General features: G+C 37.9%; 1 protein-coding gene across 3 annotated transcripts in view; it reads right to left on the reverse strand.

Annotated features, from left to right (window-relative positions):
• The window catches only part of HORMAD2 (HORMA domain containing 2), a 90,597-nt gene that overhangs the window by 40,281 nt on the left and 24,643 nt on the right, over positions 1 to 25,673 (reverse strand). For all 3 annotated transcript variants that reach the window (XM_017945225.3, XM_017945226.2, XM_003905411.4), the window contains exons 6-10: positions 20,549 to 20,569; positions 19,849 to 19,875; positions 13,038 to 13,105; positions 10,323 to 10,480; positions 9,898 to 10,148 (exon numbers count right to left, since the gene is read on the reverse strand). In XM_017945225.3, coding sequence (XP_017800714.1) covers positions 9,898 to 10,148; positions 10,323 to 10,480; positions 13,038 to 13,105; positions 19,849 to 19,875; positions 20,549 to 20,569 — 525 coding nt within the window. The remainder of the gene's footprint in view (positions 1 to 9,897; positions 10,149 to 10,322; positions 10,481 to 13,037; positions 13,106 to 19,848; positions 19,876 to 20,548; positions 20,570 to 25,673) is intronic.

Here is a 25,673-nt window from a genome sequence, read left to right on the forward strand (position 1 = left end):
GTGTGTATGTTTGGGATATGCTTAAAAAGCAAGCCATTCATTGTAACTAAATCAAATGATAAACTATCGAATAAACTTTAAAAATACTAGAGGCTTTTATAAGAAGACAGTATTCTCTGCCTTTAGCTCATCCTTAAAAAAAAACATCATTTATATGAATTATTTATGCTTCAGTGAAATTAATATGTCACAGATGAAAAAAATACCATTCTGGATCAAGATTTCTAGTTACAAAAGAAAGGCCTAGAAAAAAGCCTGCAGAGAGTGTCTAGCAACTGTATTTGGAGGTATAAAGACACATAAGTACTTCAGAAAATTAGAAAATTATAGTAGACCCCTGCCTAAAAATATGGTTAAAATATTAATTCTCAAAGAACTATAATGACTTAATAAACTAGATTTAATCTTCAAAATAGATTTGGGCCAACATTAGCCCTCCATCTTTTTATCACTGTCTGTGTAAGTAATTACTAGAGTTTTTTAAGGAGACTGGGTTAACTATCTCTACTAGAAAGAAGTACTTTTCCCTCAGCATTTAAACAGCATAAGTTTAAGTAAGATTCTACAACAAATTACAGAACATATGTTGATTAGCACCATACAGGTCAGTTCTTTGAAGAAACCTGTCTAAGGGTCTTTAGGGGAAGTTGTCTTCAGTGTGTATGTCTACTGCTATCTGTCCAGTTGACTATAACAGGGAAAAAAACCCAACTTCCCAGAGTTATGTGAAGTGCCTTTCTGTTTGTGTAGCCTTACTAGCTACAGCTTAGGCCTAAAACACCCCTATTAGGAAGGCAGACCTGGCCAGGCATGGTGGCTTTTGCCTGTAATCCCAGCACTTTGGGAGGCGGAGGCAGAGGTGGGTGGGTTGCTTGACCTCAGGAGTTGGAGACCAGCCTGGGCAACATGGCGAAACCCTGTCTCTGTAAAACATATAAAAATTCGCTAGACATGGTGGCATGCACGCGTAGTCCCAGTTACTTGGGTGGCTGAGGTGGGAGAGTGGCTCGATACCAGGAGGCAGAGATTTCAGTGAGCTGAGATCACGTCACTGCACTCCAGCCTGGGTGACAGAGTATGATCCTGTCTCATAAAAAAAAAAGAAAAAAGAAAAAAGAATGGAGACCTGTCCTGAAAATGTTGTGGGGAGCAGATTAAATAATAAGGACACAGTTAGGACAGAGTTTTTCAGACAGGCTTACTGAACCCTGTATTGTCGTGGGATTCCTTGGACAATTCCATGTTCTATTTTTCAAGTGGAGTTAGGTTTTTAGAGTTCTTATAATTTAAGAATTCTTAAGTTTCAAGCATGTGTGCTTTTATCAATTCTGAATCCATTGCCAAATTATAATCTCACTTTCACATTATTCCTTGGATCTTAACAATCACACCAGAAAGTGAATAGTACAATTATTGAATAATTTCAACTATTAGTAGAAACTCTGTTATATTTGCCTTTCTGTGACTGGAATAAGGAATAACCCGAAAAAGAAAATTGCATTAAAATCTTTCTATTTTCAACAGTCTCACAACAATATAATTGTGTTAAATCCTGTCTTTACTATAGATCATTGGTAGAAAAGCAGTGTAAGCTGTTGGATCAAAATTTTATAAACCTTCTATTTTAATTTTAAATAAAACTTAAATTATAAATTATTTTTACAGTTTTAAAAAATCTTTGAGTTAGAGACTACCAAGAGTAAAGAAATTTCAGCAAAGCCCTGTAGGATACAGGAAAGGCGTGGAACATTCAGTATTGTAATTCTAAGTCACAGAGACAGAATTTCTGATGCTACCATACTGGACTTTCCAATTTGCCTGGAATGTCCTCTGCCATGATCACTGCCAATCAAAATATGATTCATCTACAAAATCACCAAATCAAGCTAGGCATGGTGACACATGCCTATAATCTCAGGTACATGGAAGGCTGAAGTGGGAGGATTGCTTGAGCCCAGGAGTTCAAGACCAGCCTGGAAAACATAGTGAGACTGCATCTCAAAAAAAATACAAAAAAACAAAAAAAACACCAACTTAATGAAACTTTCCCACACAGTGCCAATTTATCCTTTTTTCTGTAACCTTAGTACTTTGGAGTTCAACTGCCTGGGTTTGAATTCTGCCCCTGTTACATATCCACTATGTATAGAGTCTTGGGCTAATTTCTCTGGCTCAGTTTCCTCATTTGTAAAATGAAGATAACAATAGTATCTACCTTATAAAATAGCTAGGAAGATTGAAAGTGATAATATATGTAAAGCTCTGAGAGTGCTCAAAATTGTTAATATTATTTCTATCATTCATACATTCTCTAGTATTATCTTTTTATTACATTGTGTAGGGGTTATCTCTTCAGCCACAATTCTAAAGGGCACAGGCTATATCTTGTATGTCTTTGTTTTCCTCACAGTGCTTAGCAGGGCATTATTCTCTTCTTTTTTTTTTTTGAGATGGAGTCTCACTCTGTCGCTCAGGCTGAAGTGCAGTGGCGCAGTCTCGGCTCACTGCAAGCTCCGCTTCCCGGGTTTTCGCCATTCTCCTGCCTCAGCCTCCTGAGTAGCTGGGACTACAGGCACCCCCCACCACGCCCAGCTAATTTTTTAATATTTTTAGTAGAGACGGGGTTTCACTGTATTAGCCAGGATGGTCTTGATCTCCTGACCTTGTGATCTGCCCCCCTCAGCCTCCCAAAGTGCTAGGGTTACAGGCATGAGCCACCGCGCCCCGCCAGGGCATTATTCTCTTAATAGGAATTCAAAAAATATCCCAGAGAATCTTAGCATGAAAGATATCTCAGAAGTCAATCTAGTTCAACTTTCCCTCTAAATCATGATTTTACTTTTGCAACACCCTAGAGATAATCATCTACTCTATCTTGAACACACGTATATATCTGCACTTGAGCACAGCTGGTGACACTGGAGTTCACCCCTACACAAGGCAACCAGGTTTGTTAAGTAGTTGTCATTGTTAGAAAATTCACTCTGAGGAGGTGGAGAAGTTGGCAGCTTCTGGAAAATGATTTGGTACTACTCATTTGAGAGCCATACAAATGTTCAAGCTCTGTAAATTTCACTCCTGATACTATATTCGTAGAAAAAATTTTTAAATGCTTTCGTGTGTACAAAGGTATTTATTACAACACTTTATAATAGCAAAATCAGGAATTAACCTAAATGTTTCAAAGTAGGGAAATGGTAGAGTGCCTAAATAAAACAAGACGTCATTAAAATTAAAAATATAAAGATTAAGGTGGAACATATTTACAAAATCAATAATAAGTATGAAAGTAAAATAAATTCACAGACACCATGATTAAAACCACATACAAATATATAAATCAATGAAAAAATACTAGAGAGGATGGGACATATAAAAATAACAGTATTGATAGGATGGTGGGACAGTGGAAGATTTCCATTGCTTTTTAAATTACTTTAATGTTATAATAATACTTCTTTAACATTTTTAAAGAGAAAATTCTTCCTTCTATTGAGCCAAAATCAACATAATTTTCATCTACTGGTTCTCATTCTGCCCTTTGCAACTACACAAAATAAATCAACTTAAAATATTTCAAATATTTGAGTGCCTCGCTCTCTGGCACCCTGGAAGACAGACTGGAGAGGCAATGATGACATCAAGGAGACCCAGTTAGAAGACTCAACTATCACCAAGAAAGCAATGATGACATCCTGCATCAGCACAGTGGTAACAGTGCTAGATTTGGGAAATACTTCAAAGGCAAAACACACAGAAATGGTGTACCAAAAGAATGTAGGAAGTGAGGAGAAAATAAGAGTTGAACATGTTCCTGGTTGGGTTGCTTAGAAAAGTGATGGTGCAATACCAAGATAAGGAACCTAGGATGAGGAAGTGTGTGTTTGTTCAGAAGTTAAAATTCCATTTGAAGATGTTGAATCTAAGGTACCTGTAGGATATTCATGTCTATACATTTATGGAAGTACAATTTGGCATCAGAAAGACAAACCAAACCAGAGAAAGAGAAAAAGACAAAGATGAGCTGGGCGTGATGGCCCACGCCTATAATCCCAGCACTTTAGGAGACCAAGACCAGCAGATGGCTTGAGCTCAGGAATCTGAGACCAACCTGGGCAACATGATGAAATCCTATCTCTAAAACAAATACAAAAATGAGGCTGGGCATGGTGGCTCACGCCTGTAATCCCAGCACTTTGGGAGGCCGAGGTGGGCAGATCATGAAGTCAGGAGTTCGAGACCAGCTGACCAACATTGTGAAACCCCAACTCTACTAAAAATACAAAAATTAGCTGGGTGTGATGGCACATGCCTATAATCCCAGCTATTCAGGAGGCTGAGGCAGGATAATCACTTGAACCAGGGAAGCGGAGGTTGCAGTGAGCCGAGATCGGGCCACTACACTCCAGCCTGGGTGACACAGCAAGACTCCGTATCAAAAAAAAAAAAAAAAATTAGCCAGGTGTGGTGGCACTCATTTATAGTCATAGCTACTTGTGAGGCTGAGGTGGGAGGATCACTTGTAAATGAAATGGAAAACAAACAAAGCAATAGAAGTGATCAGCACAACCAAAAGATGGCTTTTTGAAAAGACTAATAAAATATACTAATTTTTGGCAAACATAATAAAGGAAAATAAATGAGACACAAATGAACAGCACTAGATATGAAAAAAGGGAAATAACTACAGAAATAGAAGATATTTTAAAAATTATGAGACCTCCACTAATAATTTTATAACAAAATATATGAATACCTGAAGGTAGAGGAGAGAAAGGGCAGGTATTCATATTTTTTGGTATGAAGTTATTCAGGGAGGTTTTTATAACTTTAAAAATTTCTCTTCTGTTTCTGTAGTTATTTCCCTTTTTTAGAGAAAAACATAGAGTACATCTCTGTAAATTTTGAAGCAGGTAAAAATGTCTTAAACAGTACCAAAAACTTCTGAATATAGCTGAAAAGATTGATAATCAGAATACATTAAAATTAAGAACTTCTGTTCATAAAACACCTCATTAAGAAAACAACTCACAAGGTTGAAGAAGATATTCACAATACATGTATCCAACAAATATATGCAGAATATATATGCAGAGCTCCTACAAATCAGTAAGAATGAAAGACAATCCAAGAGAAAAAAAGGCAGGGGAGGGGCAAACAATTTGAACAGATCCTTCACAAAAGAAAATATTCAACATGGCCAATAAACATATAAAAAGGTGCTCCTCTTCATTAGTCATCAGGGAAATGCAAATTAAAACCAATATGACATACCACTGCACACCCACCAGAATGGATAAAATCTTAACAATGGAAAATGTCAAGGGTTAGTGAGGATGTAAAGCAACCACAACTCTCATACATTGCTGGTGGGAGTGTAAATTGGCACAAATACTTTGGAAACTATTTTGCACTATCTGTTAAAACTAAATACACACATACCCTTTGACCCAGCAATTCTACTCCTAGTAATTCTATTCCCACCAGAAATATGTAGTTATTTCCCTAAAAAAACATGTTCCAGAATATTCCAAGCATTTCTATCCATCATAGACAAAAATTAGAAATTATCCAAATTAACATTATAATGAATAAATTGCCATTAACAATAGAATGAATAAATTGTCAGGATGGTCTACAACAACATGTAAAAATATGGGTAAATCTCACAACATAATGTTAACTGAAAAAATGGTCCATATTCGGCCCTGTACGGTGGCTCACATCTGTAATCCCAGCACTTTGGAAGGTCGAGGCGGGCTGATCAAGAGGTCAGGAGATCAAGACCATCCTGGCCAACATGTGAAACCCCATCTCTACCAAAAATACAAAAAATTAGCTGGATGTGGTGGCAGGCGCCTGTAGTCCCAGCTGCTGAGGCAGGAGAATGGCGTGAACCCGGGAGGTGGAACTTGCAGTGAGCAGAATAGAAATCTCACCACTATACTCCAGCCTGGGAAACAGTGCAAGACTCCGTTTCAAAAAAAAAAAAAAAAAAAAGTCCATACTCTATGATTCCATGTCTATAAAATAAAGAGGAGAAACTAATCTATGCAAATAGAAGTCAGGATAGCAATATTCTTGTTGAGTAGAATAGTGACTGTAAAGTAAGACTGGGGGTTTCTCGGGGTCTGGAAGAATTCTATTTATTGATCTGAGTGCTGATTTCACATATTTATTCAGTAGGGCTCCGACAAAGACAAAGCAAGCAAGGTATCCAGGGGTCAAAATTTCAGGAGGTCCTTACTCTTAGCACCTGAGATCTTCCTTAAAATATGCTCCCCAGGCACCTTGCTTGTGTCACCCTCATCCCAGCTCTAGTGCTCAGTTTGTGAATATTTATTGAGCTGTATCACTGATATATATGTTTTACTGTATGTTTATTATTCTTGAATTTAAAAATGTTAAGAGGGTCTGGTCTATTTCACTCCATAAATAAAAATAAACTTTAAGTGGATTATAAACCTAAATGTAAAAAGAAAAATGTTAAAACTTTTAGAATAAAATATGAGAATATTATTAGTGACCTCAGGTAGAGGATTTCTTAAGGATATCCAAAAGTACATATTAAAGGATAGACTATATTAAAGTTAAAAACTTATATTTCTCAAAAGACCTCTTAAAGAAAGTGAAAAGATGAGCCCGGCACAGTGGCTCATGCCTGTAATCCCAGCACTTTGGGAGGCCTAGGCGGGTGGATCATCTGAGGTCGGGAGCTCGAGACCAGCCTGACCAACATGGAGAAACCCTGCCTCTACTAAAAGTACAAAATTAGCTGGGCCTGGTGGCACATGCCTGCAATCCCAGCTACTCAGGAGGCTGAGGCAGGAGAATCGCTTGAACCCAGGAGGCGGAAGGTTACCGTGAGCTGAGATCGTGCCATTGCACTCAGGCCTGGGCAACAAGAGTGAAACTCTGTCTCAACAACAACAAAAAAAAAAAAAAAAAAAAAAGAAAAGAAAAAAAGTGAAAAGATGAGCCACAAACATGAAAAAAATATTGCAACATAAATGAGTGAAAAGGAATTATTACTAAGCACATATTTTTTAAACCATTGCGGAAAAGATAAACAACCTGATAGACAAATGCATGAAAGACATGAACAGCTGTTTAATATGAGCAAAATAGGATGGCCAAAGGAAAGAGGCACAAACACACAAATAATCAGGGAAATTCAAATTAACATCATGAGGCATTACCATTTCATATCTAGCAGACTGGCAGGAAACATAAACTCTGACAAAAAGTGTTGGCAAGAATGTAGGGCACTCTCCTCCACAGGTGGTAGCAAGTAAGTTGGTACGACGACCACTTTGGAAAACAGTTTTGCATTACCTAATAAAGTTGAAAATACACAAGCCTAGAACTGTTTCATATATTCCCAAGAGACATTCTTTGACAGGTGTACCAAGAGGTATGTACATTAATGTTTATGACAATTAAAAAGAATGTCTATCAAGAGTAGAATACTCTACAGCAGTGAAAATGAAAGAACACCACCACAATGGCTAAATCTCCACGTAGAGGTTCAAGCAAAAGAAGAAAATTATAGGAGAATACTCAGAGTATGATTACTTTGATATAAAAATTTAAAATGAGTAGATGTACTCATCCATGGCAAAACTGTAAAGAAGAGTAATGGAAAGGTTATCATGAAGGTCAGGAGAGTGGTTACCTTCAGGGGGCGTGCAATGAGGAAGGGATACGTGGTGACTTCTAAGGGAGTAGCAATGTTCTACATCTTAGCCTAAATGGAGGACATATGGATGTTCTTATTATTCTTTAAACTGTACATACTATTTTTATGTACTCTATTCTATATATGATATATCTCAAAATAAAATTTTTAAAAGAAATAAAGGTTCTACATATGTATACACATGTATGAATGTGTGTGTGTGTGAGTGTGTGTTCCATGTATTCCGTGAAGGAAAACAAAAAGGAATCCTTAGTGGGAAAGTGACAGTAACCACTTGACTAGACTTACTAAATTCTCTCATATGTTTGGTTGGCTGAGAGAGGAACTTCAATCAACTGAGTTTACCACAAAGTCCATATAATACATATAGTTTCAACTAAATGTATGCTTGAAAAGGATTGTCACATTCCTTATTTAATCTATCAGTTGAACTATGCATTCTTAGGCTGTCCTGCTTTCATTTGATAAAAAAAGAAACTAATTCTTAATTAAAAGATAAAAATCTAACCAGGTGCGGTATAATCCTAGCACTTTGAGAGGCCAAGGCAGGAGGATCACTGTCGCCCAGGAGTTCAAGATCAGCCTGGACAACACAGGGAGGCCCTGTCTCTACAAAAACTAAAAAATTAGCTGGGTGTGGGGTCGCACACCTATGGTCTCAGTTACTCTGGAGGCTGAGGTGAAAGGGTCACTTGGGACCAGAAGGTCAAGGCTGCAGTGAGCTGTGATCGACTACTGCACTCCAGCACTCAAGCCTGGACAACAGAACGAGACTCTTTCCCTAAATAAATAAATAAATAAATACTTAGCTGAGGCCGAGTGTGGTGGCTCATACCTGTAATCCCAGCACTTTGGGAGGTCAAAGTAGGATTGCTTGAGCCCAGGAGTTTGAGACCAGCCCTGGTAACATAGTGAGACCCTTGTCTCTACAAAAAATTAAAAAATAAAAAATCAGCCAGGTGTGGTGTCATGTGCTTATAGTCCCAGCTACTCAAGAGGCTGAGGTAGGAGGATTCCTTGATAAATTGAGGCACCAGTGAGCCATGGTTCTGCCACTGTACTTCAGCCTGGGCAACAGAGCGAGACCCTGTCTCAAAAACAACAACAACAACAACAACAACAAAAAACTAACTGAAACATTCTTTTCTTAACCTTCATTTTTTTAACCCTTTCTATGTTAGCTATGTCTTCCTTGAGTGAAATTGGAAGAGGAAATCCAAAATCCAAAGTCATTTTTATGTCTAACATCGGGAAAGCACTAAAAATGAAAAAAACAATCTGTTGCTTGTTTGGTTGTATTATTTACATTAATTGAATTAAAACTGGAACTAGAACCTCTTTTCAATGTATTAAACATAATACAGAGTTAAAGAACTAGAAGGAACCTTCAGAAGTTACCTAGTACAGTAATCTATCTTTAAGTAAGACTCAAATTATGTTAAGTAAACGAGTTATCATTCCAATCTTAAAATATCTCCTGAAAAGATCTTATAGCATCCCTTCCTACTGAAAATTTTTTGTCTAACTCAGAACCCTTTTAATACAATGTTGTTATGCAGTTAACATTATTATCCAGAAAACAGCCAGTTAAGGGTGTGGAGTTACCTAGAGCACAATGGGACCCTAGCAAGAATCTAACTCCAAGTATCTATTGGTGGAAATGCGAGGATAAAGGGCTCAGAGAACTGACTGTTTGGCTTCCCTGGCTCCAACCCCACCAACCCCCTGATTTTCCCCAGTGAGTTAGCCCCAAAGCTTGTCTTCCTCCACATAATCAGAAGTTGACTATTATTTGTTTTCATTCTGACTTGGGTTCATCCATAAAATTTATCTTCCCCAACTCCTATCATCCAATTATGCCAGTATCAAGGACTGATTTATACTTCCAATGAGTATGAATAAATACCTAGAATATTTTTCAATCCTAAAAATATGTCATTTATAAATGAAGTAAAGAAAACCTCAAATTTTCTAAATTTATGATATCTTTAATAAAATAAATATATTAGAAAATCTTTTTCCTAGTGTATTTCCTTTTAGAAGATTAAACATTTTTAGATTAAAAACTCTTTGATGTCGGAGACTGGTTTTGTTTCAGTTTTTATAGCTGGCACACTGTATTCTACCCAGGGTAGAAACTGAAAAATATCAGTTATGTTTAACTGATGCAATAGAAAATCACTAAAGCTTTGCCTTACATGGTCATTGCATTCTTCTTCCTCATCACAGTCTAGACCCTGATGGGCGAGCTCAGTAGTGCTGTTCTCCCGAAACAGATTGTTCTCCAAATCAGTCACTTTGGTAGCCTCTGTCATGACTTTTACTTTCATGCTATGAAAGCCAGTGGAGACAAATCCCACTTGCACATTGATAGACTCCTTGTCAAACAGCAGGAAGTGTGAATTTACCTCTTCTTTAAAACCGAGGGGTTGGTAATCATGTGGGGTCACTGCGAAATGAAAAGGGCAAAAAGCCATGAAAACTGAGTTTCAATAGAACAAGTCAGATTAATCTTTCATGAGTAGCAACAGACTTCTCTTTCAGATGCTTGCAAAATCTTTCTACTTATATAAAATATTAGCTCAGCACTTAAGAAGGAATTTGTCTAAAGTTCTCTACCTACCTGCATTATAGTAGTGGAGTTTCATAGTAAGTACAACATTATTAGGAAGTGGCTCAAGGTCCTGCATCAGTATATACAATTTACGGATCAGTAGAACACTGGCTTTCTTAATATCTTCATTGTTTGTTCCACTTTCAAAGCTTGTACTGCTGCTGTGACTACATAGAAAGCATACTTTTCGATCATATACAATATTGGCAATCTATCCCAAAAGGAACAAAACTTTTGACTATGTGATTAAATAAATATAAATTAAACATTAAGACATTTTGAGACTTTTTTTAGAATGTAAATTAGGGCAGTGGTGGTACTTTTTACAATGTACATACAAAGACTTTCTTAAGTAGCAAATTCCCTAAAAGCATTTAAAATATCATCTTTTTAAAAATTTGATTTGCAAAAAATCATATACCACAATAGTAAGAACAACAAATTTGGAATTAGGTGACCTGACATCTAATATCAGCTCTGCTGATAACTAGCTGAATGACCTTGGTCAAGTCACTTAGACACACTCTAGGTCAGTTAGCTCATTTGTGAGATAAGTGTAAAGACAAATAAAATCAATCACCAGCTCTGGGCCTTTCTACCATCCGATTATCTCACAAAAGTATCCCTTCCTCACTCTTGCATTGATTACTACAGTGGCTATTTTTCCGGCTTTCCTTCTTGTCCATACTACAAAATATTCTCCGTATCACTGCTGAAATAATATTACTAATAGGAAAATCTGTTCATGTCACCTTCTTACTTAGAATTCTTCTATTATATCCATCACCTTTCAATCAAATTCAAAGACAGTGTGTATACAATTCCTTTCACAGTCCATCACATCCTCACCTCCATCCTCATCTGCAGCTATTGCCCAGTTTCCTCTCACTCACAGTATTTGCATACACTGTTCACTTTGCTTGTACTGTTCATTTTTCCACTTCTCTTCCTGACTGTCCTAAATTTATCCTCTAATACCTAGCTCACATGTAGACTCTTCAAGGAAGTCTTCTCTGATAATACCCTCATCTTATCCTCAGGATAACTGTCCTTCTCTAGACTGTGAGTGGCTATATCTTTCATCTCCACAGTACAGAGTTTGGTGTCCAGCTATTCAATCAACGTTTGTTGAATTAATGAATGAATGAATAATTTGGACTAAATTACCTTCCAATTCTAAACTTTATTTATCTCCAAAGTTTCCTTCCACAATTAAGTCTCACATTTGAGTAGTTTCCAGAAAGGACCATGACTACAATATATTTACACAATGCTGTGCACACAGTTAGCTCTTAATATGAAAAATAACCCTAAGTAATTGAACTGTTGGATTTTCCCCTAACTGATCTTTGGAGACAATGTGAATTCATGAAGCAAACATTTACTAAGTGAATACATTAGCTCCTTTTCCAATTTTGAACAACTTAAAATTTTGCCAACCAGCATTTAACCAATTCAAATGTAGGTAACCAGAATGAAGGGCTATAGGCACATAGCTCATGGGAACCTCCAGGACACATCAGTAAAATCATATTCAGGACTCCCATTTGAACAAATGCCTATATTTCTTCTCTAGGAAATTAATAATATGCATCATCTTCTCTCCTCCTTAGCATGTGAAAGATTTGGCCATTTTTGTTTTACTGCTTACCTCTTGGCATATGTGCCTTCAGAACAAGAGTTTAATCTGGCCATCAGTGTATATTTTTTAGTTTTGGAGAGTAAAGGTAACTTTTTATGCGAGAAAATGTGTATGAAAAGTGCTGCTGTAAAAGCTATAAAGTATTATACAAATGTTAGCTAACAAAAGGTAATATTTTAATTATCATTTTTGGAACTGATATTCTCTTCACATTCTAGTGCTGTCTGTAGGTTTTACAAATGGAAGGATAGTTAAGGGAGTGAGTCTTGGAAAAAAGTCCTCAAGTTCATGGTAAATGATGAGCCAGAGCTAATAGTAGGGAAAATTGAAAATTAGGTCATGTCTCTCATCAGTCATTCCTTTCAGGGGCATCCATCCCCCTTACTTGGATTCCTCTACTATCCAGAGTTTTTCACCATCATCTGTACCTTCCACTACTGTGCCATCTTATCAGCAATACTTAGCTCTCCATCCCTCCTGGAAGGTCTGAATCCAAAAGCTACTGGGAGAAAAATTAATGTTGCTCTTCAATGTCCTTGTGTTTGCTATTTAACCCATTAGGATACCTAAAACTTGGAATTTTCGACTTATTAGGAAACTGCAGTGTGTTCTAATCTTTTCATACAAGGACACATAAAAAATGATATTTATATGACACACTAGGGGAAGCAAATGAGAATATTTGTGCATACAAGCAAATAGTCCAGGGGTATTATCTACCCTAGGCACAGTCTGGCTATTTCGAGTGTGGAAAGGATCACTATCTAGGCATAGCAGTTGAGAAACTTTGAATTAATGGCTAGACAGAGCCTTATGGAGTTATTCAATCAACATCGTGTAGGCAACCTTATTAATATAATTTCTACCGTTGTGCTGCCTGCCATTTTCTCTATTCCCACCAGCTTAATCCATGGATTTCAGGAATGTAAACAATTGTTGCAGCTCCTTTTTATAATAGTGGTTTTCTATAGGGTTTGTGGGGAAATTTAAAAAGAAGTATAAGGCCTTTGTCTGGCCTCAAGAAGCTTACATTTACCTCAATCCTACTTATTTCTCATGTTCATTAAGCAGTTAGATTCTACCTGTCAAAATCCATAGTGGCTCCTTCTTTCGTGTATTTGAATTTGAACTGGTACATCTCAGTCACTTTCTACAAAAACCAAAGGAAATAAAGAAAAAAAAGAATTTAGAAAAGAAATCCAGAATCTTACCTGATCATAAGCAAGGAACATTTTCACTCTGTACCTTCTATACTTCCTATATAGCTGTTTGTTTCACAGTATCACATTATTCAAGAGTAACATTTCCAAATATAAAGACAACCTAGTTTTTCTCCTCCATGCTAAAAATAAATTAGATGAAAGATACTATTATTACCATTTTAAAGCTGGAAAAACAAAATCACAGAGTCAAATATCTAACCCAACTAGGTAAATGACAGTGGAACCAGTTGAGAAACCATTCATTCACGTAACAAATGTTGTACTGAATGTCTACTTTGTGCCAGGCACTGGAGTCACAGTGGTGAACAAGACAGAAAAGGTCCCTGTTTTTCTGGAATATACATACAATCCAGTAGAGGAAATAGTCAGTAAAAAAGTAAACAAATGAAATAAGCTAACTCCAATAGTGTAAGTGCTATGAACAAGAAGCAGATGCTGTGATAGAGGTTCATGAAGGGGACAAGTGCTGCTTTGGTTTGGAAGGGCCAAGGAAGCCCTTGCTGAAGAGGTGAGGTTTGAGTTGAGCCTCAAGGGTCAGTTATGTGCAGATCTTGGGGGTGGGGTGCCTCAGGCAGAGGGAATAGCAATGCGAAGGCTCTGAAGTGGGAAGGGACACCTCTTCTAGGGTCAGAGAGGAGGCCCAGTGGCTGGAAACCAGTGAGCGAGGGGGAGAACCCAGGAAATGAGGTTATAAAGGAGACTATGGGGCCTTGTTGGCTATGGTAAGGGGTTTGGATTTCATTCTAAGTAAGCCAGAAGTCTACAGAAGAGTTTTAAGCAGGTGAGTTATTTGCATTTTTTAAAACATCATCTTGGCTCCTTTAAAAGTGCAGAGGGGAAGAAATAAAAACCATGAGAGCAATTAAGAGGCTACTGCAGTAATTCAGGGAAGACTATAACGGCAACAGGAAAACTAGAAAAAATTAGAAAAGGAGCCCTGATCTCTGACTTCAAGTCTTGTTTTTTCAGTCCTGCACTAAAAACTAGATACTACTACTATCTGCTCTCCTCACTGTTAAGAAAACTAGAAATAAAGAGGGACAAATTTCCTCATAAGAGACAGATTCCATTTAAAATAAAATGAATGTCTGGCCGGGCATGGTGGCTCACGCCTATAATCCCAACATTTTGGGAGACCGAGGCAGGCAGATCACTTGAGGTCAAGACCAGCCTGGCCAATGTGAGGAAACCCTGTCTCTACTAAAAATAAAAAAATTAGCCGAGTGTGGTGGTGCAAACCTGTAATCCCAGCTACTCGGGAGGCTGAGGCAGGAGAATCGCTTGAACCCAGGAAACGGAGGTTGCAATGAGCCGAGATTGTTCCTCTGCACTCCAGCCTGGGTGACAGAGCAAGACTCCATCTCAAAAAATGAATAGAATAGAATAGAATAGAATAGAATAGAATAGAACAGAAAGAATAAAATAAACTGAAATATAAAAATAAATAAATAAAATTTAAAAATAAATAAATTAAAATAAAATAAATATCTAGTAGTTGAAGCAAATGTTTGATCCAGATATGTCATACAGTATGTCCACAGAGCTGGAGAAGTACTAATGATAAGTAAAGGGTATAAGCTTAAAACAAAACACAAAAAATGTCCTTTATTCATCTGGTTCAGTATTTGATCCTTGACAATGTGAGAATGAGGATGTCAGACTGATCAGAAAAAGTTTCAGTGTTTCTGTTACTTTAAGCCTCCCAGCTTTGCTCATCTTAAACCTTAACATGAAACTTAATTACAGGTTATCAGGTCTTGGGAAAATTGGCTCATGATGCTTAAACTCTAAGGAGATTGATTTGTAATGGAGTTAATTTTAAAAGATAAAAGTATTTTCCTAATAAGACAGTCTACTTGAGAAATCAAATCAAGTTCAGAAAACTGCTTTGTAAATACAATAGGAGAGACAGATGAGATTAGAGGAGCCTATAGCAACAGGTTCACTCCAGATAGGCGAGATGAACAGAGTCCTCTCTTAGCCAAAGCTGGATGTCATTGCTCTGCCAAGCAAACAATGCCCATTCTTCCTGCCTGCCCATGTTTCTCAATCAACTCTAGCTTTTTAATGCTCTGAGTGATCTTTTGTTTTTTTAAATTGTAACAAGAGTAGGTTGTTTTAGTAGTTGATAATTTTATTTACACTTTATTATTTGATCCCTGAAGCAACTAGTAAAAGTTATATTTATAATTGTTTTACAGAAGATGCCAATCCTTAATTAACTTCAGTCTGACTCTGGCTTATCTAGGAAGGTATATTTACAGCAGGCACTATTCTTAACACCTCATGTAACACTTTTCAGACTAATGTGTTGCCTAATAAAGATGAACCATTGAACTGCTCATCAGTGGTTTCTATGAATCATACTAAATACAGTCACATAAGCCAAAGCAGCAGCAACATATGCAGCCTTTCCTTCTGCCTCCACATTGCAACCCATTGGCAAGACTTTTCAGGTCTATCTCTAAAGCAAATCGCAAGTCCATCTGATACTCATTCTCTGTTCCGTAGCCAAAAGGAGTTTTTGAAAATACAAATCAGACCATGTCACTCCTTTGCTTAAAATCCCGTCAGCTTCTCACCACCCTTAAAATAAAATCCAAAAGTTATGTTGATTTGCAAGGCCCTACTCATCTGTCCCTTGTGTCCCTCTCTGACCTTACCTCTGGTCACTTTCCCTTGCACTCAGCTAAGCTCCAGGCTCATGGTACATTTTCTATGCTCAAACTCCCAAGATTCCTTCCTGCCTTAGGGCTTTTGCACAGCTATACTCTGGAACATGCGGTCTCCAGTTAATGATAATAATAATATTCAGGCACTGCCCTAAACATTTTACATCAGTTCATTCTTGTGTAGCCAACACTGTGAAGTAGATATTATTCTCATTATTGATGAAGCTAGTAAGTGGCAGAACCGCGATTTGACTCCAGTACCTGTGATGTTAACTATGGTGTTATTTGGCCTGTCACATGCCATTGCCCCTCACAGGGTTGCATGGGCTGACTCCTTCTGGTTATTCATATCAGCTCAAACAGTAGCCTCTCAGGGAAGCCTCCTAGGAACTGCCCAATCTAACACAGCCATCCAATCCCTCCTTCTTCATTCTCTACTTCAGCACTCTCTAGTACGTACATTACCTTTTTAAAAGATTTTCTTCATAGCACTATGTCTATCTGAAATTGTTTGTACTAATTTTTATTTATTTATTTATTGTTTATCCTACCTCATAAGAATGTAGGCTTCTAGGGAGCAGGGATCTTGCCTATCCCATTCACTCCTGTGTTTTTATACCTTGAACAGTTCTAGGCACATAAAAGGAACCCAATTAATATTTACTGAATGAATAAATATTTGGCCAGAGTAGAGTTCATGCTTACTTAGGGTTTCATCCTACAAAGAAATTTTCCAAAATAAAGTATATTGTGGCTAGAAACAGGGGCCACTTACAGTTAAGCTCATGAAGCAGTCTATTAAAAGTGAGTGTTGGCCAAGTGCAGTGGCTCACACCTGTAATCCCAGCTGAAAAAAGGGGATCCTTTGAGACCAGCTGGGGAAACATAACCCCATATTTCCAAAAATTTTTAAAAATAACTGGGCATCATGGTGAACAACTGCAGTCCCAGCTACTTGGGAAGCTGAGGTAGGAGCATTGCTTGGGCCTAGAAGGTCAAGGTTGCCATGAGCCAAGATCACACCACTGCACTCCAGCCTGGGTGACGGAGGGAGAGCCTGTCTCTTAAAAAAATGAAAAATAAAGAGTGTTGATCACCTCCAATGGTAAAGAGGCACAAAGGAATAGATAGTGAAACCATAAGATTTATGCCTTCATTGGGAGGCCGAGACGGGCGGATCACAAGGTCAGGAGATCGAGACCATCCTGGCTAACACGGTGAAACCCCGTCTCTACTAAAAATACAAAAACTTAGCCGGGCGAGGTGGCGGGCGCCTGTAGTCCCAGCTACTCGGGAGGCTGAGGCAGGAGAATGGCGTAAACCCGGGAGGCGGAGCTTGCAGTGAGCTGAGATCCGGCCACTGCACTCCAGCCTGGGGGACAAAGAGAGACACCCCCTCAAAAAAAAAAAAAAAAAAAAAAAAAAAAAAAAAGATTTATGCCTTCACAATATTCATATATAATAATTCCATATGGTCTTACATGCATTAAGTTGCATAAATCTTTATTATTTACATTTTGTCTTACATGCTTTACTCATACTTGCTACTCATTTTGTAGTGTATGCCTATAGAAAAGCTACGTTATCACTCTTCTCTATTTTAGTACTTAGTTTACTTAGATGCTTAGTTACTTTTGTTGGTCATCTTCCTCATGAGATAGAGCAACCAGAACAAAACTTCAAGCACAGAAGTACCATAACTTTGTGGAATGCTGAAAACTCAGCTGGTCTTCTGAACTAGGGACCCACACTTGTTTGATTTAAGCCAGGGGTTCTCAATTGTTGTACCATGACATACTCTTCACAAGAGTGCTGCAAATTTTAATCCACTTGTCCAGTGTATTTTTGCTTCAGGCATATATAAACATTGTTATTGTTTGTGCAATTTTGTTTAGGAAAGGATATACTTCCAGGCATACAACTGAAGAAACATGGCACAATATGAGATAAATGCCAAAGAAGATGTTTATGTCAGAATGTTGTTTTGTGAGTACATAAGAGAATGAGATCAGGGAGGTAAGTAGTTTTATCAGTGACTTGATGCTAAATAGCAATCATAAAATAATGTAACTTGTGGATGCTCTTTATGCCCTATGAACATTGCTATATCACAGTAGTAGTTACATTGTAATTATTACTGATTTGTTTGGGCTCTTTTGAGTGTTTTAGTATCATCCAATATGCTACTGAATTTTTTAGTAATAAAAAGTATGCCATGAACACACAGGTTAGGAATCACTACCTACCCATAAGGGGAACACTTTGTAAACATTCAAAATATTTTTTTCCTGGGTTGTAAATGATAGCTCAAAACTTACCACATAACAAGCTTTTGTTTCCTAACTTCATTATTATATATGCCTGCATTTCTTCCCACTCTGTAATACTTTTTTTGTAATTAAACTCCATTTGCTTAGCATTTCACTAACCCCCAAAAAAACCACTGGTTTCGAACTAGGGAGTTTTCATGCATAAGAAAACATGATACATACTACACTAAGAAAATGACCAATTTAGTAACTATCAGAAGGTTTTATTTTGGGAAACTTCCCTTCAAACTTACAGTGTGGTGGGGAAGCATTTTGAAACGAAACAAGAGACAAATAAAAGATAGAACTAGTTTGGGCATTGAGGAATTTCTACCTACCGTATGTAACAGTTTTCTTACCCCTTGTTTAAACAGCTACACGTCATCTTGCAAAGAAAGAGTATTAACAGCTAAAAATGCATAATTTAGAATAGCACCAGTTAGGCCAAATGTGTAGCCTTAGAGAACAAAAATTGAAAGTAAAGAAAAAGGAAAGAAAGCTAGGAGAAAGACAAAGGGAGTAAAATGAGAAGAGAACACAAGTTTTCTCCCTCCATTTCTGTGCCACAGCCACATTCTAAGTGGCACAAGTAACTATTATGTGTCCAAGACTATGAGACAAGACGCTTGTCCTCAAGAATTCACCATCTGGGCTGGGCATGATGGCTCATGCCTGTAATCCCAGCACTTTGGGAGGCTGAGGAAGGCAGATCACTTGAGGTCAGGAGTTCGAGACCAGCCTGGCCAACATGGTGAAACCCCATCTCTACTAAAAATATAAAAATTAAAATTATAAAAAATATAAAAATTAGCCGGGCATAGTGGTGCATGCCGGTAGTCCCAGCTACTCAGAAGGCTGAGGCAGGAGAATTGCTAGAACCTGGGAGGCAGAGGTCTCAGTGAACCGAGATTGCACCACTGCTCTCCAGCCTGTGTGACAGAGCAAGACTCTAAAAAAAAAAGAAGAAGAAGAAGAATTCACAATCTGGTTGAGGAGATTAAGTAATCAATATGAATCAATTGAGAGTGTTAAATTGTGGGGTTCTGCTGGAAAAAGAATTCAAAGAAAGAAGTTAGTATAGACCAAATAGCCAAAGAGGCTTACATATAAGATTTGAACATAGTTGGTCTTGAAGATGAGTCGGATACCCTAAACAGAGGGAAGAAATCTAAAGAGAGAAGTAAAGAGGTAAAGCTCTGAAAATCTATAAAAACATGAAAAGGGGGAGAATTTAACTGGCATAAAAGAAAATTAGAGTTACGCCATATCTCATTTATATTCCCAAAAGGCCATAAACAGAAAGGATTCATAATCAGTTTAAATAAATAATAAAATGTGGTTTTACATGACTCAGAAAAAAAAGTCCATAAAAATTAAATTTAAAAAATTTTTAAGACAAAAATGTGGTTTTATACATGTATACATTAAGAGACTCTTAATGCCAACAGGTTAGGGAATAGGCTCAGTTCTTCTCAATACCTTTTTTCCCCAATACCCTTAGATAGTTTTTGAAAAATCTCATAATAATAGATTGGTCAAGTTTAGAGTAAAATATACTGAAAGATCCCACTGTGAGTTCCTCTGCTCATATGGTAGTCTAGCAACATAATATATAACCTCAACTCAGAAAAACATCTTAAAATATTATATACATATACTACCCACCTATATGTTTGTGTGTGTTCTTACCTCAGATCCCATGGGATTTGTGTAAAGCTGTATAAGGGAAAATAAACAGCATTCAATTTCTGGAATTTACTAGATTACTCCTTATGAAATACATTTTTTATATAGAGTCCAATTGTGCTCTATTAGTTGAGTACAGACATATATTTTAAGCTAGAGATAGGATATGCTTATTTTGTGAATGTAGAGTCTTTAGAATATTCTGTGAACACTGAATAAAAGGAAATTAATAATAAAGCATTCATAATTACCATGACTGAGCTACAAATAAATTCTAAATAATCCATTATGGTTTAAAATTTGTTCAATAAATCATAGACCTAAGACTCTCAATGGTATCTTCTCATTTTCTATTCTTAACTATGTATACCATGTTAAACTCAGAGGTGTACAAAATTTCAAGAGTCTACCAAAATTCAAAAACAAAAAATCTGGAGTCTGTAAAGTAACTAAAAAAATAAAATCCTGAGAGCCAATAAATGAAGCAGATAGTACAGCCTATATATTTTCCCAGGTGTTATACCAAAGAAATATAAAATTCATAATCTTTTATTAAAACTTCTGATAGATCCTGTCTTTAATTCCAAGACAGATAAAAAGAAAAAGTCGGGGGGAAGGGGGAGAGTACTGTTTTAATGTTTCACTTGCCAAAAGACAACGAAATAGAGACAGAGGCTTGGTCTTTAAATGAGTGTGTACTTACTGTCAGTACTGCCATACGTAGCTTCAAGAGAAAGAAAAATATTATTATTATATACTTGCACCTATATTACCATTCTTTTCAATAGACTAATTAAAATATTATTTCAGAGAGGTTTGAAAGATTTGGGTAGGAAAAAAATATCCAGAAGGCCAGAACAAAAAGGATACAGTCATCACTCAGTATTTGAGAAGGAATTAGTTCCAGGGCTCCCTATGAATACCAAAATCCATGTGTACTCAAGTACTTCAGGGAGTATATGAAAAGTCAGCCCTCCGTATCTGGGTTTCACATCTGCAGATACTGTATGTATGTATGTATGTATGTATGTATTTATTTATTTATTTATTTATTTATTGAGACAGAGTCTCACTCTGTCGCCCAGGTTAGAGTGTTGTGGCATGATCTCAGCTCACTGCAACGTCTGCCTCCCAGGTTCAAGGGATTCCCCTCCTGAATAGCTGGGATTATAGGTGCCCACTACAATGCCCGGCTAATTTTTGTATTTTCTTTTTCTTTTTTTTTTTTTTTGAGACAGAGTCTTGCTCTGTCGCCCAGGCTGGAGTACAGTGGTGTGATCTCGGCTCACTGCAAGCTCCACCTCCCAGGTTCACACCATTCTCCTGCCTTAGCCTCCCAAGGAACTGGGACGACAGGCGCCCACCACCACATCTGGCTAATTTTTTGTATTTTTAGTAGAGACAGGGTTTCACCGTGTCAGCCAGGATGCTCTCGATCTCCTGACCTCGTGATCTGCCCGCCTCGGCCTCCCAAAGTGCTGGGATTACAGGCATGAGCCACCACAGCAGGCCTAAGTTTTGTATTTTCAGTAGAGATGGGGTTTTGCCATGTTGGCCAGGCTGGTCATGAACTCCCAACCTCAAGTGATCCTCCCACCTTGGTCTCCCAAAGTGCTGGAATTACAGGTATGAGCCACTGCGCCCAGCCTGTGTTTTCTTTTTCTTTCTTTCTTTCTTTTTTTTTTTTTGAGTCACCAGGCTGGGTACAGTAGCATGATCTTGGCTTACTGCAACCTCCACCTCCTGGGCTCAAGCGATTCTCCTGCCTTAGCCTCCTGAGTAGCTGGGATTACATACATGCGCCACTACGCCCAGCTAATTTTTGTATTTTTAGTAGACACGGGGTTTCACCAAGTTGGCCAGGATGGTCTCGATCTCCTGACCTGGTGATCCACCTGCCTCAGCCTCCCAAAGTGCTGAGATTACAGGCGTGAACCACTGCCCTGGCCCCAGCCTGTATTTTCAATCCACCTTTGGTTGCAGATGTGGAAGTCACAGATACAGAGGGCCAACTGTATTTTTTGAAAATAATCCATGTATAAGTGAACCTGTGAAGCTCAAACCCATGTGGTTCAAAGGTCAACTGTACTTTTTTCCGGGAGGGTCAAAATTAACTTTATGCTAAAATTATATGAAGCCAGGTGCGGTGGCTCACGCCTATAATCCTAGCACTTTGGGAGGCCAAGGTGGGTAGACTGCCTGAGCTCGGGAGTTTGGGACCAGCCTGGGAAACATGGTGAAACCCTGTCTCTACTAAAATACAAAAAATTAGCCAGGCATGGCTGCTTGTGCCTGTGATCCCAGCTACTTGGGAGGCTGAAACAGGAGAATAGCTTGAACCTGGGAGGCAGAGGTTGCAGTGAGCTGAGATCGCGCCATTGCACTCCAGCCTGGGCAATAGAGAGAGATTCCATCTTAAAAAAAAAAAAAAAGTATATGTTCACAATTTGATAGCAGTTTTTTTGCATTATAAAGAGGAATTTCCCAGATATCTGAAAACTGATTCTTTCCTATAATTTTTTTCTTTTTTTCTCTCCATTTCTGAAAGACTAGCATTTTTAAATTGATATATAATAGTTGTACATATTTTGGGGGTACATGTGATATTTTGATACCTGTATATAAAGTGTAATGAGTTCAACTGTATTTTAAATCATTTCTAGATTACTTATAATACCTAATACCATGTAAATGCTATATAAATACTTGTCACACTGTATGTTTATTTGTATTATTTTTTATTGTTGTACTGTTATTTTTTCTAAATATTTTCCAATTGGTTGAATCTGTGGATGTAGAATGCTCTGATACATGGAGGGCCAACTGTACTAACTATTCACTCATTCAAGTGAGAGTCCATCACATACACAGGGCTCTGCTAGAGAGGAGAGGGACACAAAAAAGATAACTATCTCTCCTCTCAAAAAGTTATATTCTAGTTCTGGAGGCAAAAGGTATACAAAATAATTCAGTATTACTAAATAATTAAATATGCAACAAGTACCTCAAAAAGTGTCCCATTTGAAACTAATCTACTAAGTAAAAATGTCTTATATGTCTATAAAGTCCTTGTCCTCTCTACATATACACTACTATGAACAGATTATCTCTTCTTGAAAGAGTAATATATAGAGATAGAAATATAATCAAGCCAATGAAAATTGTTTTTAAAAACTAGAATACAAATCAGAAAATTTCAGGCCAGGCACAGTGGTTCTTGCCTGTAATCCCAGCACTTTGGGAGCTCAAGGTGGGCGAATCACTTGAACCCAGGAGTTCAAAGCCAGCCTGGGAAACATGGTAAGATGCCATCTTTACAAAAAGTAAGATAATTAGCTAGGCATGGTGGTGCACACTTGTGGTCCTAGCTACTTGGAAGGCTGAGACAGGAGGATTGTTTGAGGCCTGGAAGTTGAGGCTGCAGTGAGTCATGATTGTGCCAATGTACTCCAGCCTAGGCAACAGAGTGAAACTCTATAAGAGAGAAAGAGAGGGCCAGGCACAGTGGCTCACGCCTGTAATCCCAGCACTTTGGGAGGCGGGTCACGAGGTCAGGAGTTCGAGACCAGCATGGCCGACATGGTGAAACCCCATCTCTACTAAAAACATAAAAAATTAGCCAGGCGTAGTGGCAGGCACCTGTAATCCCAGCTACTCGGGAGGCTGAGGCAGGAGAATAGCTTGAACCCGGAAGTTGGAGGTTGCAGTGAGCCAAGACCATGCTGCTGCACTCCAGCCTGTGCAGCAGAGAGAGACTCCAAAGAAAAAGAAGAAAGGAAAGAAGGAAGGAAGGAGAAAAGAAAAGAAAAAGAAAGAAAAGAGAGAGGAAGAAAAGGAAGGAAGGAAGGAAAGAAGGAGGGTAGGTGGGAAAGAGAGAAAGAAAGAAAAGAAAAAAAATTCAGAATCACAATTTCATATCAAAGGACTAAAACTTCACTGCCACTTTGTGGCCATTTTGATTACTGCATATAAACTCATACATTAATTAATTGAGTTCATTTATTTATGCATTCATTCAAAAATAGACATGGCTGCTATCAGGGAACATTCAGACTACCAGGGAAGAACAACAGTAAACAACAAAAACATAGCAAAGATAGCTACATCATTATCATCGTGTTCATTGCTATGAAGCAGCAGCATGGGGTGCTATGAGAACATAAAATAAAGGAACCACCTAGGCTGGGGAGGAGGGTGTCAGGGAAGGCCTCCCTAGGGAAGTAAATATTTAAGCTGAGACTTGAAAGATAAATTTGAGTTAGCCAGGCAAGGTGTACGGGGCAGGGGAGAGAAGTTTCTAGGCAAGAGGAACAATATATGCAAAGGTAAAAGGAGCTTGGCATGTTCTAGATTGCTTGTGTGGCTTGAACATGGGAACAACAGCGATACCTTGGAAGGCAGATAGGGATCATATAGGCCTTGCAGACCATGTGAAGGACCCTGAACTTTATTTTAAACGCTGTGGAAAATGTTTAGACAAAAGAACAACATGATCAGACTTGGGTTTCTGAAAGTATGCAGTGTGAACAGTGGATCAGAATGGTGAGGAACTGAGAATGCGAATAAGGAAACAAGCTAGGTAACTATATACAATATAGTCTCTTTTTTTACAATAATTATATACAACACTGATATGTGTTTATTTTAAAGAATTCAAACATAATATAAAGTACAAAATAAGTATAAAAATCACCCAAAATTGAAACCCCATCTATACTTAAAAATACAAAAATTAGCCAGGCGTGGTGGCACACACCTATAGTCCTAGCTACTCGGGAGGCTGAGGCAGAAGAATCACTTGAATTCGGGAGGCGGAGGTTACAGTGAGCCAAGATTGCGCCACTGCACTCCAGCCTGGGCAACAGAGAGAGACTCGATCTCAAAAAAAAAAAAATCACCCAAAATTTCACAACTAGAAATAATCATGCTCTTACAGGGGAACATCTTTCAAGATCTCTAGATACTCAAATTTGATTTTACTCAAATTATTTTCATTTATTTATATACTTATTTATTTGAGATGAAGTTTCACTCTGTCACTAGGCTGGAGTGCAGTGGCATGGTCTCAGCTCATTGCAACCTCTGCCTCCTAGGTTCAAGCAATTCTCCTGCCTCAGCCTCTCGAGTAGCTGGGATTATAGGCCAAGCCACCATACCCAGCTAATTTTTTGTATTTATAGCAGAAATACAAGGTGTCACCATGTTGTCCAGGCTGGTCTCAAACTCCTGGGTTCAAGAGATTCACCCGCCTCAGCCTCCCAAAGTGCTGGGATTACAGGTATGAGTCACTGTGCCCGGCCTCAAACTACTTTTAAAACATATCGTACCAGCTACAAGATCACCTGAGGAAAGTTATAAAACATTAACAACTGAAAAACAATATAAATACTATTTACTTAAGAGACTAAGTCATCTATCTAAAATTTTGTCTTTTGATCTCCCCAAAACAAGTTATTTTGACTGAGTCAGTCATACAGGTAGTCATTTAGTAAAATAAATGTATCAAACTAGCTAGATACCCTTTGTACATTATACTGCTATTTTAGTACATGTAATACTTATAATCTTTTATTTAAGAAGTGACTCTTACTATTATATTATGACTTCCCTGAGAGTGGAATCACATTTTACTCTCATTATTATCTCATCCAATGCCTAGGCACAATGTCTGGCACAGATTAAATAGCCGATGTATAAAGAATGAATGTTTAACACATACATAGTGTTTGTTATGTGCCAGGCATTGTTCTAAACATTTTAGATCAGCGGTTTTCAAATTATGGTCCCTAGACCAGCAGTCAAGAGCATCACTTGTAACTTGTCTGAAA

This window comes from Papio anubis, chromosome 16, assembly GCF_008728515.1.
Source record: "Papio anubis isolate 15944 chromosome 16, Panubis1.0, whole genome shotgun sequence".
Lineage (NCBI taxonomy): Eukaryota > Metazoa > Chordata > Mammalia > Primates > Cercopithecidae > Papio > Papio anubis.